Below are 17,275 nucleotides of genomic sequence, written 5' to 3'. Positions count from 1 at the left end.
CCTCCGAAGACGCGTCGCAGTCGCGATCGGTCCTACTTGTCCGTCCCGACTATCGGAACACCCAATGACGACAGTCAGCAAACATCCCGCAAGGCGCAATATCCTTCTGCTGCTTCGACTTCCTCCCTGAGCGCACAATCAACACCATGTCAACCAGTACTATCCCGATACCCCGCGACCCAACCGATGACGAAGCTCTTGCCTTGTTCAAGGCTATAGAGGAGAAGTTTCCATCGCAGTCACTTGGAGATGACAAGTGGTATGTTCTTCTGGTATGGCATGTCTTGCATACACAGATGAGAGCAACGACTAAGCCATTGTAGCTCGCGGCGATGGTAGGCGGCGGGCAGCCGGGCTTCGCGCCTCTGCTCTACAAGGAACTCATCAAGCGACCCGAATGCCAAACACCCGAACAGCGGCAGGCGTTGATGCGGAGGATACGAGAGACACTCTTCAAGCTCATCGTCATTGTGGGCGTGTGCAAGCCGTTGGAAGCCATCTTTGACATCGATGCCATCACGAGGCCAGAGGACAAGGATTATACATTCTCTAGGTATGAAGTCGTGCGTCGTCAGCAGGCGATTGCGGAAGCTGACAACAAGCAGAGAGGGATGGCAGTGTGACGAAGCCAACTCAAAACGTGGTGCAGCATGGCAAGGTCGCTTGTACCAGCACAACCAGGAGGGCATCGACAACGTGTTGGCATCACAAAAGGATTTCGGCATGTAGCCCCTGGCCGCTTCCTGACCCTGAGCTAATGCAGTATAGATTGGACGAGCAAGCAAATCACCTACGGCCTCTATCTATCCGATCACAGCATCCTCAACGACGTCGAGACCGAGCTCACCGTACTCAGCGGCATCATGATACAAAATCTGCCGAGAGAGACAGCCTGGCATTTGCGCGGGACAAGGCGCATCGGCGTCAGTAAGGAGGACGTGGAGACAATCCAGCAATGTGTAAGACAGCAGTCAACCTCCGTCTCGTAACGTGCACTGACCAGGCATAGATCGAGCTTGTCGCCAGCTTCTGTGGCTTGCGGTTACATAGGGTGCCAAGGGTCGCTGACATTGAGCATGAAGTCTGAGCGGACTGGTCGCAGTCATTCCGCAGATTATATGCCATGCTGACATACAGGAGCAAACTTCTAGCTATGGTATAAGATATGCTCATTGACCTTGAGTCACAACCAGATCCAAAGTTGTCATATGCCGACAATGACCCAGCAAGATCAAGACGAAATCACAACAGCAACAGTGTCTCCATCGCTCAGGCAATGGGCACACCTTCCCGAGGAGCTGAAAATTTATGTCTTATGCTTTATCGTTGGTGACATTCCTGAAAGCCCCGTGCCAGACAGTAACTATACAGTCATCTTCCGCAAACATACGGAACCTATCTATGAGGTGCGGAACAAGGAACTGTATCGGCTGGCCCGAACCGCTTACTACAACCACAATGTCTTCGAAATCTGTATCGAGGAGAAACCGTCTCATTTGTCTCAACGAGTCACCTTTCGTTACCCTCCTGCAGAAATAGCAAGCATGATTCGGCACTTACGCGTTACCGTTAAGGCTTACACCATGGATGTTTCACGACTGGAACATATACTACTGTGCAATTCGCAACCTTTGGCCTTTATGCTTCAGGCAACAAGGCCCTTATTACAATCGAACGAACTGGGCCTGCCTTTACCAATCGTGAGATCGAGATGGCTCATGACGGCACCCCACGACAATGCCTGGCAAACTGGATTCACGAACCTGCATACTCTGAAGCTCAGCTTCCACTTCTTTGATGAGAACAATCTAACAGAAGGCGATGAAGACTGTTGTATGTCGCCTGAATTGATAGAGGAAACGAGAGCGTGCTTAGCTGACACAAAGACGTTGTTCAAGGCAAAGGAGGTGGAACTTGACTTGACGATGGAATGCTACAATGACATTGCGCGTGTCTATTGCAATAAGCAAGCCGATATCATTGAACACTGGAAGCTGCTGGCAACTACTGGCAACGTCAACGAAGACGCATGAGGTCTTAAGTAGCCATATGTCCTGAGCAGAAGGTAATATTGTTATTTTAGGAGACATAGCTGGCGCTTCAAGAGTGATGAATGGGATGCTAATCGCTCTAGTCCGTACTAAGTCCAAGTCTGGAGTGATACGAACAGGCAAAAAGAGAGGTGAACCAAGTCTATCGCCACACCCATCCCGCTCTGACACCGCTTTTCTCATCAAGGGTGCCGTCATCTTGCGAGCTGAGCATGTAGAGCAAACGCAGAGGTTGCTGCCTAATCCCTGGTCACCGTAGCTTTTGACTCTCACCTGTCGCGTGCGCGGTCATGGCGCGCGCACTAGTTGGCACGTCAACAACTCATATCGCCAGCTCCTCCTCTCTCTGCTACAATACACCGGACGCCGAACCTTACGGCTACCTCGTCTGTCTAACTCCCTCTTTCAAAGCTAACAATGCCTCAGAACATACCCTCCGGCGGCACTCGCGTCGGCTTCGACGCCCTTCCCGATGAGCTCAAGGTCCAAATCCTCACGTACGCCCTCAGCACCAACAAATTCATCATGGCAAGGAACCACAAAGCCATCGAGGAAGGTTTAAACTTACCAACTTTGCTACTCGTCAACAAGCGCATGCATGCCCTTGCCGCACAAGTGTACTACAGTGGCAACACCTTTGTCGTTCGGCGCTCTGGCGTGTCTTGGGGGCACGTTACCCCGGGCGCCGACGACAAGTGGCGTTTCCCTCCGTTTGTGTTCGGTAGTCACGTTCGCAAACTGGTGATACAGCTGGAGTTGTACAATCGCATTGACGACGCGGCACAGTGCCTGGAGCCGTCGTTTGAGAACGATTGGCTGGTGCTTCTCCGTCCCCGACCTGTCCACAAAGCTGCTACTCCCAACGCGCCACAGCAGGCAGGAGGGCAGGATTGGCAAACTCGATTCCCCAAGCTCACCGAATTGACGGTGCGACTGAGCACTTCTCTGCACTTGCATTTACAAATCAACAGTGACAGCGATGAGTACCGACGAGCACTACTTGACCTGCCAAACAAGGCAACTGTTGTGCTGCAGCCAAAGTTTTTGAAGCTCGAGAATGAATCAAGCGCGGAGATCAGGTCCAGTGACCCGATGCATGGCGCCATTCACAAGATGGTCAAGCTCAGACTTTAAACTGAATACCAGAAGAAAGGTGGTGGAGGTATGAAGAACTTGGAATGGTGTGTGTTTCAGCAGATTGGTGGCGTGGGTCAACAATAAGAGCGGCCATATAGACATTGCTATTCAGTTTCTGGAAAGGGTTGCTGGCTGGTTTTGCTGGACAGGAGGATACTAGCGTAGCGTGCAAGGAGATCCGCCAGGAAAGCGGAAGCTTCGAATATGGATTGTGTCCTGTCGAGATCGGCCTGCACAAGCTAATGCGCATTGTCAATATCACGAGCATTTAATTCCAGTCCCGAAACTTACCCGTAGGCCAAAGGTGATGATAGACCATGCTGTCGCACCGTATCCGGTGACATCGTACTTTAGTCCTTCGCTAACGAAATCTTTGAGCTCGAGTACGGCCATGAGTACTGTCCCGGCCCGTTGCTTGATGACGGCTTTGCATCCTCCAGCTTTGGCGAACCATCCGCTCTTTTCGCACTCGACGAACCGGTCGCGAGTGACATCTTTGACTTCCTGCACGAACTGGACTGGAGACCATGGCGCGGTCTCAGTTCCGGTAGGCGGACCGAGGAGCACCTACGACTGCTCATTACTAAGCTCGGAGCGTTCAAGGGCCAGGAGCCAGAGATCTGGTTTCTCAATGCGTGGTCCTTGAAACTGTGGTGATATTATGGTCGTCGAATGCGATAGATTCTGAACCGGCTGGTCGAGAATATGGGGTAACGGGCTCTGTGGTATCGCTTGAGGCTCGGGTTTGGTTGTAAGAGGGATCAATGATTCAGACTCCGAACGAGAGGAGCTGGTAGCAGACCGCTCATGCCCGCTGTCAAGGTGTCCGGAACTTTTGTTTCTTGCAAACAATCCTCTGCCGATAGAATGCTTCATGTCGTCTGCATCGACGGGACATCCAAGTGAAGTGCAGAGGAAAGTACCCGTTCTTGCGGACTGAACGAGATCTGGCAAGCGTGACTAGATGGAATGCATCCATGTCGTCGCCCCTCACGTCGGCTGCTGCAGTGCACCAATGCGACTGCACATCGTTTGCGACACTGCATCGCGATAGCAGAAGGCGCGTGCAGTGGCGTATTGCGCGAGGCTGGTAGTTCTTGCCAGGCGTTCATGACGCTCATGGGCATCGGTCGGTCGTCGTCATCCATGGATGTTCGCGGGGTTATTGGGCGCGTCATCGCACCGAGGAGGAAGGAGGCACCCGGTCGGCACACGACATCTGCGATACAGATCAGTAAACAAAAGACGTTGACGTACCTGTGCATCACCAACGTATTTGCTCAACGCAATCGACAACGTGAAAAGAGGTGGTATTCCAAGTGGCTATTCTTGCCTAACAATTCTCATACATGATCAAGGAAAGCCGTCTTTGATGCCCGTCCCACCCAAGTCTAATATAATGATGTAACATGCTTGAAAGATCGCTGTGCAAAGACGTAACGATAAGACATGGGACGCCTGTAGACGCCGACAGAACAGTACTGCCATGGAATAGCAGCGGCGTATATGGTGGTTATATAAACGTCATGCGGTAGATGGCGCAAGATTGGTGAACTAAAATGGAATGCGCGAGCGCGAGGTGAGGGTCAAAGGCCGTTGCGAAGTTCAGAGTCGTCCTACCACCCTTCATCTTTCTGGTTTTTGCCCTGTCCTTTCTTGGCCGCTGCCTTCTCTTCTTCGGTCATCTCGATGAGCTCCGCGCCCTCGAGCTTGAAGCCCTTTGCGTCGACAATGTGCTCGCTCGCTGAGCCCAGGTACGCCTCGTGCAATCGTGGTAGGAAGTACTGCATGACGCTGTCCGCCAGGTTCTTAGCCACCAGGCCCTTGTCAACCCAGAAATGTCGTACAAAGACGCCCTTGCAGCCGCCTCGGTTCGCAGCCTCGGGTGCACCGTTGGCTTCGACGCAGGGGAGAACGCGAATGTCGTCCGGCCGGTCATAGTCGTAGCGCAGGTAATTTCCGAAAGCAGCTTGTTCGTGTGCCCAGTCGGTCTTCCAGTGCGCGCAGCCCTTGTACTTGGTCTCAGAAGGACATTCCGCCCAAGCCTTGTACATCTCTTGTGTCCTCTTGCTCTGTCGTGCGATCACGAAACCTGTGTTCAAGTATCGGTTGCCCTTCGCATCGTAGTTTTGCGGCTCGTTCGGGTCAATGGACATCATGGCGAGAGTATCGTCGGTCATGTTCCAGTAGTTGAGCAGCCATTCGAGAGGCAGATGTGGGTAGTGGAACATGACATCGGAGTCCATGAAGACGATGTACTCGTGGGTCTTGAGCGCCTCCTTCATCATGGGAACCTTGACCCAAGTGCCCCACCGGTCGGCGTAATCGGGTGCGCGGATGAACTTGTAATCGTAGCCGTGTATTTGCGCTGTCAGAAGTTAGCCGAGTCGCTCGCTGTCCACTCCACGTGCCGAACGGCCCTGGATGTCTCCTCCTGTATGGTCGAAAACGTACCAAACATGTAATGCCCGAGCATGCCCGCACTCAACGAGCGCATGCCCTTCCACTTCAATTGCGGGTCCATGAGCTGGCCCTTCTCCGTCAACGGCCGACTGTCGATATCCAGTATGAGCACCTTCTTGCCCAACTTGCTCTTGAACTTTGGTTCCCCTGCTAGTCTGTATATATCTCCGTCCTCGTCGGTAAAGTTGGCGGCATCGATCGGATGTAATATCGGGCCGTAGAGTGCTTTTATTATCGTCGCCATGGAGACGTCGTCTTTGGGGAGGGAAATGTTTTGCGTATGCGGGAATCTGCGCCTCGTCGTCAGTTGTTGCAAATGATCAAGGATCGCGACACGTACTGTGCCCGAAGACTGCTCGGCACGTATGACGGAGAGCTGAAGTAAATCAAAGCCAATGCCATGGGTATTATGGCAATCAACAGCACACGCCGCCATCTCCCTTGTGGTCCCATGTTGGCCAGCGATTGGTATGAGTAGTCGGCCATCGTCGCGGTTCGCCCTCTGGGGTTCAGAGGCCTAGGATGCGATCCAGTTCGCCTGCGCGTGGAATTCGGGTATCAGGCCCTCGCTCTTTTGCATCCAGATCCAGTTGGTCCAGTCCAATCCAATAATTTCCCAAAGATGCCTAATCTCAACAATGAAGCGTGCGTCGCGTAGTGGACACCGCGGAAAGAAGGTGGTGTACGCAAAAGATGACAAGGTATGCGGATACCGGAGAAGCGTTGCGCCGGGTGCCAAAAAGGAGTGGTAAGAAAAGCAGGATGACAAGCAAAGTGTCCCTCTGCCTCAAAGGAGGCGGCCGACACGCCCCCAGTTTAGTGGCAGTTGTGTCAGTCGGTAGATCCTTGCTTCCATCCCTAAGCAATGCAGGGGCCACTACCGTCTGATTGGGCTTAGCTGCCGCGCCGGGAGAGGGCTGGAAGGCTGAAACGCCGAGATCTGGGATGCGCGCCCTGTGGCTGTGCTATGCTCCCCGTCGACGCCTGTGGGACTGCGATGAGGGCATTCGAGATGCAAACATGGGCATGTTGCGTATTCACAACCTGGTTCTTGTGCGCAATGTGACTTGCACTGGGTTAGACCAACGAGCCGGTGCCGCATGCGCCTTTACGATAGTCAGCTTAGTAGCCACTTTGTACACGCAAGCCTCTCGTACTCGGCTGTAGATGGCAGGATCGACGCGGGTGCGGCGGTGCTGAAACATCAGCATCAGTCGGAGCATAAGACATGAGCATCCTAGAAACCGCAAACAAGGCACATCGTGTCTTCCTTCGTCTCGACCTTCTCGCAATTGACTTTTGCTGAAACGCAGAATTAGTCGTACGTTGAGTGCCCAAATGCGACGACGACGGCTGACAAAAGCCTGGCTCGAGTATCTGTGGTACCGTGTTACATCTGGCAGCGTGACGCAGGGTCTCACGCGAACTCGTTATGAATTTAATCATGTTGGCTGTATACCTACGGACTACACTGACGTTACAGCAGCAATCTGTAGAGTTTCGCAAGCGTGTCCAGACTACACTTCTGGAGCTAGGCGTCCAACAAGCGCAATAGCTCGTAGTCCTTTGCAATACCAGGACTGCTTCTCGCACAACTCTCGATCAGGCTCATCATGATACCTACCCACTCGCGCCATCCTTCCGGCAGCGTTTCTCGTAATCTTGGGTCTGGCGACTGCGCTACGGCGTGAAACAATAGCACCTGTCCAAAGCACTGACAACACCACCCAAACTTGATTGGTAGAGCTGACAACATTTGCGTGCAAAGACCCATGGTAGTTGGCCAGTACATCCCACCGCGCAGACCCTCGCGCACCTTGTTGTACTCTGCATCACTGGTGTACGCTGGTGCATGCAGCGCTTTGTAGAGGAACGGACGGCCGATGTGGAACTTAGCGACGAGGTAGCGACTTCGCAGCATGGCCTTCGCGATGACGTGTGCAGGGCTGGGCGAGTCACTTGCGTTGTCGGTGTCGGAGAATTGGAGCGACGGTGGGAGGTTTGCGCGCCACTGCTCTAGTTGGTGATGCATTTCGGCTGTCAAACTGGCGCTGGGGTAGCCGTCTTTCTCCGCAAAGGTATACAGGCTCTGCTTCACGCGTGTCAGGATGATGCGATGGGCCGCTTGAGCGAGGAAGTGGAAGTTGAAGAAGGAGTCCTCTTCATCGGTAAGCAATCCCGATATGGACGTCTTTGGCCGTGGGCATTGGGTAAACTTCGGTAGAGGCGTATCTGGCTCGTAGTCTAACAGGCCGCTATGCGGAAGTAGGTCCAGTTCCTGCGTGATGACTGTTTCGTACATCAAAGTACACCAAAACAGTCGTGATAACATATCGCCCTCCCATGTGTCATAGTCAATCGCTCCCGTGCGGGTGAGAATGCTAGCGCAACAGAGGGCCGCCCTGTTCACGGTGGTCCAAGAATCGAGAGGCCGGAGAATCTGAGCATAATACAGAGTCGAAAGCATGTAAAACTGACCTGCTTGAACGTCGTTATCGCACATGAGGAAGCCGAAGCGATGCCTTGCTTCGTTGAAGAATTTGAGCCCCGGTGGATCATCTGCAACGAGTTCGTACCAATCCGGGTGCACGAAGCCACGTCTGGCTGGAGAGTGGCGCGAGGGAAGAGCAAAGTCGCCTTCCTCGTGAGCCTTGACAGCTAAGCAACCTAAGGCAAGCACGTTGAGTACCAGCGCAGACTCCACGTCGTACCCGAACTCGTTCTCCATAGCTGTGCCTAGTGTGCTTGAGAAGAAATGATACTTGTCAAGAATCGGCGTGTTACGGTGGAAGACGGCAAAATAGGCGTCTGCAAGGCCTTTGACTGCCGATTGCGGGAGGCTCATCAGCCAGCTCTCAGGGACAGTGCCGTAGGGACGATCGATGTGTATCGGCAAGTGCGCTCGCCTATTTTCAATATCGACTATATAGTCCTCCGGAAGCTCTGCTCGAACAGTGACGAAACCGTTAGGGAGTATTTGCTGTATGGCCGGCCAGAGTGCGACACGATGTTGACTGAAGGAAAGATTTACTGCGCCTTGAACTTCCATCACGGGGAAGGGACTTTTGGCGGGAGATCCCACGACTTGTGGAGACATAGCTAAGTCGTGTATGCTTAGCCGGCCATTATGGGAGTGGTGAGAGGGCATCGCCGAGACGTGGTATCCTGGACTTGGTTGTGAGAAGATGGTGTGGGGTGACTGATGGTCGTTGATGGGCCCTGCCGGCGAAAGTGGTAATGTAGACGACGGCTTGGGCGTATTGATCGCCGTTGTCAGGTCTTCGATCTTTGCTTCCAGTCTTCGAATTGCATTAATTGCCAAAGTCAATGACTGGTCTTTCTTCGTACTGCGTGGTGCCTGATACGTGCACTCCAAGTTCATGTTCCTACAGTAGCCGCATCTTGGCCGATCTTCATCACAGCGCGTCTTCCTCGATCTGCAGATGTCGCAAGCCTTCTCTAGTCAGCAGAGCAGTGCATGTCATTTCTTGACCACATACCAAGGTCGCCATGAACGATCGCGGTTTCTTCAGCGACGAGCCATCCCCGTCCTCGTGGCTTCCGCTACGCTCCCCATCGTAGGACGTCTGCCGCTCTGGAGGTTCTGCTTGCGAGGAGGCTATGTTGGCATGGGACCTCTTGGTCATAGCATATCACGATGTATTGTCGATTTCGCGCATGGGAAGCGGTGTGTAATTGCCAAGGTTGTAGGAGATGACTGGGAGCGATCATGGCCGGCGACGGAGATGACCATGCTAGCGTGCACAGACCAAGGCGGAAGTTCAATCTTGCCCAGCTGCCTAGGACCTCCATCTTTCCTACACCAACACCTTGCCTCATTGCCTTGCTATTGACCTGTGAAATTTGCACTCATTGACGTCAACTAATATGTTTACAGGTCCCTCTCACGGTATTGCGACACCCCACAGTACGAATAAGCTCGTTCTCAACGTGTCGCGATCCTGATACCGAAACTTACCCTAAGGTTATGCGCTCTACGAGCGATGTAGCAGTGTATATCCTGGGGTACGTTCGAGGTACGGTTCGCAGACCACGAGCTTGTTCGTATGCGTGCCATGCGCCCATGCACCCATTAGTCCTGGACCTCGACTTTCGCGTCCGCTGATGTGTGTCCTGCCGCGCAGCGTGGCGACTGCGACCTGTTGTCTCTGATACTATTGCCATGATTCTAACCTGATTTGCCAAATTCCGTCCTCTGTGACCACCGACTAATGTATCTCCAGGTTCACATGGCTCTTCTCCGCCGAGGTTTGCCTACATGGTGTCCTGGTATCGCCTGTGCCCGGCCTGCTCTCTGGATCTCTTTTCGATGAGCATTGAAGTGGCGTCTTCATGCTGCCATCGCGCTGTCTTCCACAGCCGCTTTTCATGTTCCTTCTCGTTGGCTTGTTGCGACACCCTCCCGCGTCGAAGCTGAAGAGTTTTCTTGCCCCGGAGTCACCACTCTTGTCTCCTCAGCTGGCCTATCTTGCACAGTGCAGTTGTTCGGGCATTATTCTTGTTGTCATCTCGTCCAAGTTCCTTCAACTCGTTGTCGCCGCCGTTGCGGAGAAGAGGGGGGAGGGTCGTCGGGGTTCGAGAGGAGCAGGCGCGGCAGCTTGCATCGGCAACGACTGCGGGCAAAAGGTCTGGTTCGTCTCGTGAGAAGTATGCGATGGGTACAGCTCACTTCCTGTGCTGTCGCTTCATCAACTGGGGGTGCAGCTGGTGCTCCAAAATTTCGGTGTCGATATTGGTGGTCGGTGTTTGGTAACAGCTTCCCCGCGGACGCAGCCAGCTGTGCAACGCAAAGGAAAACCTGGCAAACGAACGCCATAGCTGACTCCAGCCAGCTTCATGGTGCTTCCACCGCAAGTAAAGCAAGACTGAAGGTGTCAGACACTACTTGATCTCTTCTTGCAGGATGGCACAGCTTTATCCACACGTGCAGCCTCCTGGAAGTCATTTTCCCAATCTTTGGAAGGCTCCTCTACCTCAGCGATTGCTTCGGCCTCCCACCATCGTAGCCCTCACCCTTTCACTTGGTACCAACAGAGCCACGCCGTCGTATAAGTGTCTTAATTCGCCGGACTCGTACGGATATCCAAGGAAGCCACCTACCCCTTTTAGATCTAGTCCTGGACATACTCGATTCATTCTTCTTCCATCGTCGCTGAAAGAAGCATCACTAGTGATTGATTCACTGCCAAGGCAGCATTCATACTGCCAGAAGGTCTCCGGTAGCCTTTCTGCCGCCAATCGGAGCCTAAAGAAGACGTCTAGTCAGATATGAAGGCTACTAGTGCGGTGAAGGACATAGAATGGACAGCCCCAGAACGAATCAGAGGCCATATGATAGGGCAAGGGCCCGGTTTCATCGCAGACTTCATGCTTCCATTCTGGAAAATTAGGAAGCTTCAGACTTCCTCGCTCTTCTTCAGCGGCGTACCGTTCTTCTAGAGGAGACGCTAGAGGGTCTCCCTCTGTCTATATAAACTGGCGTCCCCCTGCCTCCCTTCAGTTCCCTCAGCCTGAAAGTTCCTCACTTCTCCAGTACAAAGTCGCCTTCAACCTTCTTTTTCCGAGCACTTTCAAACCTTCTCACACACCTCAAAGCACAACACGCTTCCTCATCACCTCCACTCACATCGGCTACAAGCACGATGTCTTCTCGAAACACCATCACAATGGTGACGCCTGCGCCTCGTCCGAGCGTTGTTCTCCCCAACGAGATCCTCAAGATGATTCTCATGAATATCCTCATCTTCTCCTCGGTCTCGCCTCGGGGCAGGCCAATCAACGCCACACGCTTCGCTATGCTCAACAAGTGCATGCTGCACAATATCTCCGTCGTCTCTCGTCAATTCCACGTGGTCGCTCTTCAAATTTTCTACGAGGAAAACTATTTCGACTTCATCTCGACGACATCACACCGCACGCCACTCATGCCCCCTATCCACCCCCTCCGCTTCCTCCGCCACATCCGGGTGCAGCTTGTCCTGACCGACAGCTACGCAGGAGAGCCGACTGTGCTTCCTGACCGCATCCTCGACAACAGGATATACTTCCGCAACACGGCCGACCTCTTCAAGCACTGCCGTAGTGCCCACACCTTGCGGACGCTCTCTGATCTGATGACCTTCCAGGATCTGAGGACGATCCAGCTTCACATCGTTCCAATCTTCAGCAACCCCGACTCCGCGGCGGCGGTCGCTATCTACGACGGGGGCCGGTTCATGATCGGCGCTCGTGATGAGTGCAACATCACCGGCGAGGCTCGCATCATCGGCTTGAGGAGCGCCATGGTGAGTGGACTCTGGGCACATTTGTGAATTGTTTGTGGTGGTTTGTGGGGTTTGTCGTCTCCTGGCTTGGTCATTGCCATAGTGTAGTGCAGAATAAGATCCATTGTCTTCTCCAACATGCTTTTGTGCATCGTGAATGTTGCTTGTGATTACTGAGAGTACCTCTTGGCTATTGTGACATGTTTCAATGCGATGATTTCCAGTGCTACATATGTCTTCAGGCTCAATTATTAGGTGCATGATTGATCTCTGATAGTACATTAAAGAACTCCTGGCTGACTTATGAAGTTCCTTATGACTGCTAATAATGTGAGGGAGACTTCTACTCCTGACGAACTGTTATATCCATTTCACTACCTCAGCCTCCACCTTGATAAATGGCTCTGCCTGCCACCAACCTTCTATGACCACCTCTTTCTTCGCCCTAATTACAAAACCCTCATCCCTTAGTCGGTTCAAAACAGTTTTTTCTCCACAATGTATGCCCGGGGCTTCTTTTATCACCAAGCGCAAGAATTCGACTCTAGTAAGTCTGGCCCTTCCAGAGCAAAGCTTGACGAGTGGGTGCCACTGGTACGAAGTGGTGAAATCCCGACTAGAGCAGTCCAAATAGATCATCAACTCCAGTCGCCGAATATGCTGTCTGGCATGTGGCGGGGGCAGCAAGACAGGACTTTCCCCGCGTTCCACATACTGCGTTCTCGGGACTGGGGCGCATCGAAACTCGTTCTCGCGGTAGAAAGCCTCTAGAACGAGGGGATAGAGTGACTTGGATATAACCAGATGCCTACCCAAGCGACCGTTGCGGGATACATGGCTCTGAAATCGATCAGCGCAAACAGGTAGTCGTGGCCCGGATGAGCCGGGGCGGAGATGAAGAGCGTGATGGAGGATTTGGATAATCAGCTCGTTAGGGAGGTGCGGATTCGTAGTCGATGGAGAAATCATCTCTTCGGACTGGGTTGAGGAGATGGGTCGACTTGATAAGTCGTTGGAAACTGATGATGGCGCGTTATCCATTGGTAAAGTCGAGGTTAGTGAGTCCAGTGCACTAAGGGTGGTGTGAGTCGAGTGGGAACCGATCTCTGCCATGGTCAGTCCTCCGAACATTTCAACCAGCTGTCCGAGTGGGGAGTCGACTTGGCTGTTCATCTCTTCTGGGTGTGTGGTTGCTGCGTACCGACGTGATCTTGACCCGATTGCAAGGACTTCCGGTTTCACCGACCTTTAGTGCGATATAGATATTGCCGAACTGTTCGAGTAGATATGAGAGTCCGATTCAGAGGAACAGGATCTTCCTTTTGTTAGCATCGCATAATTCGAAGTCACGTAACTATGGGAGATGGAGGAATGGAACCGTGGTTTGCAAGTGGGTCCCATCATGGTGTCGAATAAGGTATACATAATAGGTGACCCTGGCAGCTTAGTATGAAGAAAGAGACAGGTCGGCCAGAATGACACTTGAGTTCTTCTTGGATCGAAACGTTGGCAATGGCAATGGCAGACATTGCAGGCGCGTGGGTGGTAAACAACGACTCGGTGAGCACTTGTCTGGCGTCTTACTTGAAACAGCGAATTTGGGGTAAAGGCATCGTCGTAACTACTGTACATGGACAAGCTGCCGTTGTGTCGAAAGGCGCGTCAAGGTAGTAGAGAGGCGTGGAGGAGAAACTCGGAAAAGTATCCGTCGCGTGTTGGGCCAGAAGGCGCGACCCGTGCGGAGCGTCCCCGCTGTCTGCCTTACCTTCCTCTCCGCGCTATCTTCCCCACCATTGTACCCGGGTCCCCCATTGAGTCACATCCTGAACAGTCTTAATCAGGATGCATCCAGCTCATCGCCGCTCTCTCCAGTGGCAGCCATGTCCTCCGCAGCCCCCCATGCCTCCCTGACGCGCGCCTCGGTCGAAGCCGCCCACGCCCTCATCAAGCCGCACATCCACGACACGCCCGTCTTGACCAACACCACCTTAAACACTCTCGCCAATACGCCTCAAGCTCCAGAAGCACTCCATGGAACACAATGGGAAGGCCAAGAACCCGCTAAGCCCAAGGTAAACCTCTTCTTCAAGTGCGAAAACTTCCAGCGCATCGGCGCCTTCAAAGTACGCGGCGCTTTCCATGCCGTCACGCGATTGATCGAGCAGGACGGATTGGAAGAAGTGCAGAGGAAGGGAGTAGTCACACACAGCAGCGGTACGTCTACTTATGATCATACGAGGCAGGCAGGACTGACATCAACAGGAAACCATGCGCAGGCCCTCGCGCTTGCCGCAAGAACCTTCTCTATACCCGCACACATCGTCATGCCCTCCATATCCACGCCCTCGAAGATAGCAGGCACGCGGTCACAAGACGCCAACATCCACTTCTCCGGCTCCACGAGCACCGAACGCGAAGCCGTCGTCGCAGACGTAATCAAGGACACAGGCGCTGCCCTGATCCCTCCCTACGACCATCCCCACATCATACTCGGCCAGGGCACCATGGCGTTGGAGATACAGGATCAAGTCAGCAAGCTTCTGGGAAGCGGCGACAAGCTCGACGCAGTCATCGCGCCCTGTGGTGGCGGCGGCATGCTGAGTGGCATCGCAGTCGCTCTCCACGGCACTGGGGTACGCGTCTTCGGCGCAGAACCTAGTTTCCAGGGTGGTGACGATGCGAGGAGGGGCGTCGAAGCGGGCGAACGCGTTACCAGCGTCAAGACCTTGACTATCGCGGATGGTCTGCGTACGCCCCTCGGTGACCATACATGGGGTGTTATTTCAAACAAGGAATACGTGCACAGTCTCTACGCCGTCACAGAGCAGAATATCAAAGACGCGATGAAGCTGGTGTTGGAGAGGATGAAGTGCTTCGTCGAGCCGAGCGCGGTCGTGGGTCTGGCGACTATACTGTACAACGAGGACTTCAGGAAGATGGTGGAGAGGGAGGCTGGGGACAAGGGCTGGAACATTGGCGTCGTCTTCAGTGGGGGGAATACCACCATTGAGGCCATCACCAAGATCTTTGCTGAAGTGCCGGAGGAGAGGGCGCAGAGACAAGAAGGGGTGTTGGGTAATGATGGGCGCAGGGTAGCTGAGAACGTTGCCGGTTAATGTTGTTTTGACATCACAGTAGCACAATCAATCTACGCAAACATCACGCATGCTTCATGAGTTACATCACGTAGTCGTATTCATTGCGTTATACCATTAAACGGGCATACTGATAGTCTAGAACCACTTCTTGAACTCTCCACCCATGGCGCCCAGATCCCGAGAAACGATACCTAAAGATGGGTGTACGAAGTCAGTGTTTGTCTCACATGCAGTTCGTACATGGGTAATTACTCACTGGTCTCGTTGCTCTGCGGGATCTTGGGCAGCGTGGTGAAAGGCTCCCGGCTGGTCAAACTCTCAATACGTCCAAGCAAGAACTCAAGCTGGCGGTACGCGCTGCTAGGCTGGTACTGGGGTACCATGTGTCCACTCAGAGCCTGCTGAACATATGTGAGCTTCCTCTCAGTGATGGTCTTGCCCATGAGGCCCTTGGCGCTCAAACTTGTAAGGCTCAAGTCTTCGTGGTAAGGGACGTAGAAGTCATCGACAGGCGGGTTCTGGAAACCTTGCATGCCGCCCCAAGTCATGTTCTGGATAGCCATGAGAGTACCATTGTAGAGCAGGATGTAGTCGAGCTCGCCGTGTGCGATGACGGTGCGGTCTAGGGCGTCGATGACGCGGGGGATAACTTCCCAGGACGACTGGGGAGACGAGTCGGTGTCGAGAACGCCGTTGGAGCACTCAGCCCATGGCTGGATGGGTGCGTTGATGGCCTTCTGGACTTCGGTGCGGTTGAAGTAGATCTCGGTGTTGGGAGGGAGGTAGTCGAAAGAACCTGGGAAACCGAGAACATCCCAGAGGAGAGGGCAGGTGGTGGCGATGGCGTAGACGTCAAAGCAAGGGTTGGTGTAGAAGACGGCGTTGTAGATGTCTTCCCACAGTCCGCAACCTTCGGTCTTGGCGTCCTTCTCGGGGTACGGGAGCTTGCTGGGAGGAGGGAAAGTGAGGTACTTCTCCATGTACTCGGTGTAGCCGCAGGCCTCGGAGCGGTTGTGGATGTCGTCCATGAAGGTCTGGTTGAAGTTGAAGAGACCGGCCCATTGGTCGACGAAGGGCACAGCTGGGATGTCCTCTAGCAGGACGTCCTCGGCCACACTGGGGTCGTAGAACATGATGCCCTTGACGTCGTAGTAGCAGGAGTCGTTCTTGCTCAACATGGCATCGGCGATGTAAGGGACGTAGCGTCCGGCGTACGACTCGCCAGTGATGTACACCTTGCGGTTCTGCAGACCGAATGTGTCGATGAAGTTCTTGAAGAAGCCGAGGAACTCCTCAGCGGTTTCCTCCTGGGAGGTCGCGGTAGCGTTTCCTTGGGTGAATCCGGTTCCTACGGGCTGTTCGACCCAGACCATGTTGGTAAGGTTGGCCCAGTTCCAGGGGTTGTATACAGCTGCTGGGCCGCTGCCGTATTGCCAGGAGATGGGACCATTCTCTTGAAGGAATCCCTCTAGAGAAGAGCAACCTGGGCCACCTGTGACATATGTTAGAGGGAATTGATCATGTGCGTGGGAATGATCATACCGTTCAGCCAGATGGTGATCTCGTCATCCGCGTCTGGGTTCTCGGATGGGAAGAACCAGAAGTACAGTTCAGAGGTCTCGTTGGCGGCATCGCTGATGGGTAAAAGACCAGCGTAGGACTCGCCAATGTCGAAGTCGACGTCGGGGATCGCTCCCGCAGTTCCGTTGACAGCGAATGCTGGGGATCATTAGCTAGTGTTGTGTAAAAGATAGTACTTAACATACCCTTGGACGCCTCAGTGGTGATGATCTGAGTGGTCTGACGCTTGTGAGGGCGAAGACTGGTCTCGGGGACAGTCAGACGAGGACGAGGAAGTTCCGTCTTCTTGCCGACAGAGCGAGCGCTTCGTGCGGAAACGCTTGCTGTGAGGCCACCAACAGCGAGGAGTGAAAGAAGCTGCATCTTGACGTGCTTCGCGATCGCAGTGCCGGGGTTGTTTGTTAGTCAAGCTCGTGCTGTGACTATCAATGGCCGTGAAGAAGAGGGAACCGAGCGGGCAGCCCAGCCTTCTTGAAGTAAAAGCGTCGAGCGCCAGACCGACGTCACTTCGGGTCTACCACGCACGCGACGCGGCCTACATCTTCCTGTACCTGCACAAACACAGATAGCTCATGGCGAACATAGCTCCAGCTCTTTACCTGATTAGGCAGGCGTGAAGTTCCGTCGCATATTGTTGCTTACCCCCGAAGCACACCGAAAT

At 53.6% G+C, this 17,275-nt stretch overlaps 7 protein-coding genes across 7 annotated transcripts; 4 read left to right on the top strand and 3 right to left on the bottom strand.

Moving 5' to 3' along the window:
• Positions 1 to 146: 146 nt before the first annotated feature.
• On the top strand, positions 147 to 2,033 carry J4E86_001911 (uncharacterized protein; the record flags this gene model as incomplete). Its single annotated transcript, XM_051442474.1, has 4 exons — positions 147 to 272; positions 324 to 570; positions 769 to 959; positions 1,887 to 2,033. The coding sequence occupies 4 exons, from the start codon at positions 147 to 149 to the stop codon at positions 2,031 to 2,033; spliced, it is 711 nt and encodes a 236-aa protein (XP_051306062.1).
• Positions 2,034 to 2,341: 308 nt separating this feature from the next.
• J4E86_001910 (uncharacterized protein) lies at positions 2,342 to 3,185 on the top strand (the record flags this gene model as incomplete). Its single annotated transcript, XM_051442473.1, has 2 exons — positions 2,342 to 2,437; positions 2,478 to 3,185. 2 exons carry the CDS (start codon positions 2,342 to 2,344, stop codon positions 3,183 to 3,185), a joined length of 804 nt encoding a protein of 267 aa, XP_051306061.1.
• Positions 3,186 to 3,292: 107 nt separating this feature from the next.
• J4E86_001909 (uncharacterized protein) lies at positions 3,293 to 3,769 on the bottom strand (the record flags this gene model as incomplete). Its single annotated transcript, XM_051442472.1, has 3 exons — positions 3,293 to 3,418; positions 3,480 to 3,706; positions 3,760 to 3,769. 3 exons carry the CDS (start codon positions 3,767 to 3,769, stop codon positions 3,293 to 3,295), a joined length of 363 nt encoding a protein of 120 aa, XP_051306060.1.
• A 3,413-nt stretch (positions 3,770 to 7,182) lies between these two features.
• On the bottom strand, positions 7,183 to 8,700 carry J4E86_001908 (uncharacterized protein; the record flags this gene model as incomplete). Its single annotated transcript, XM_051442471.1, has 2 exons — positions 7,183 to 7,940; positions 8,130 to 8,700. The coding sequence occupies 2 exons, from the start codon at positions 8,698 to 8,700 to the stop codon at positions 7,183 to 7,185; spliced, it is 1,329 nt and encodes a 442-aa protein (XP_051306059.1).
• A 2,638-nt stretch (positions 8,701 to 11,338) lies between these two features.
• Positions 11,339 to 11,983, top strand: J4E86_001907 (uncharacterized protein; the record flags this gene model as incomplete). The annotated part of the gene is made up of 1 exon (XM_051442470.1): positions 11,339 to 11,983. One exon carries the CDS (start codon positions 11,339 to 11,341, stop codon positions 11,981 to 11,983), a length of 645 nt encoding a protein of 214 aa, XP_051306058.1.
• A 1,832-nt stretch (positions 11,984 to 13,815) lies between these two features.
• On the top strand, positions 13,816 to 15,051 carry J4E86_001906 (uncharacterized protein; the record flags this gene model as incomplete). Its single annotated transcript, XM_051442469.1, has 2 exons — positions 13,816 to 14,149; positions 14,198 to 15,051. 2 exons carry the CDS (start codon positions 13,816 to 13,818, stop codon positions 15,049 to 15,051), a joined length of 1,188 nt encoding a protein of 395 aa, XP_051306057.1.
• A 117-nt stretch (positions 15,052 to 15,168) lies between these two features.
• J4E86_001905 (uncharacterized protein) lies at positions 15,169 to 16,977 on the bottom strand (the record flags this gene model as incomplete). Its single annotated transcript, XM_051442468.1, has 4 exons — positions 15,169 to 15,224; positions 15,290 to 16,525; positions 16,576 to 16,752; positions 16,800 to 16,977. The coding sequence occupies 4 exons, from the start codon at positions 16,975 to 16,977 to the stop codon at positions 15,169 to 15,171; spliced, it is 1,647 nt and encodes a 548-aa protein (XP_051306056.1).
• Positions 16,978 to 17,275: the final 298 nt, after the last annotated feature.

This window comes from Alternaria arbusti (assembly GCF_024043155.1).
Source record: "Alternaria arbusti strain BMP 1465 chromosome Unknown scaffold_2, whole genome shotgun sequence".
Classification (NCBI taxonomy): Eukaryota; Fungi; Ascomycota; class Dothideomycetes; order Pleosporales; family Pleosporaceae; genus Alternaria; species Alternaria arbusti.
This window is presented reverse-complemented; position numbering and strand designations above follow the sequence as displayed.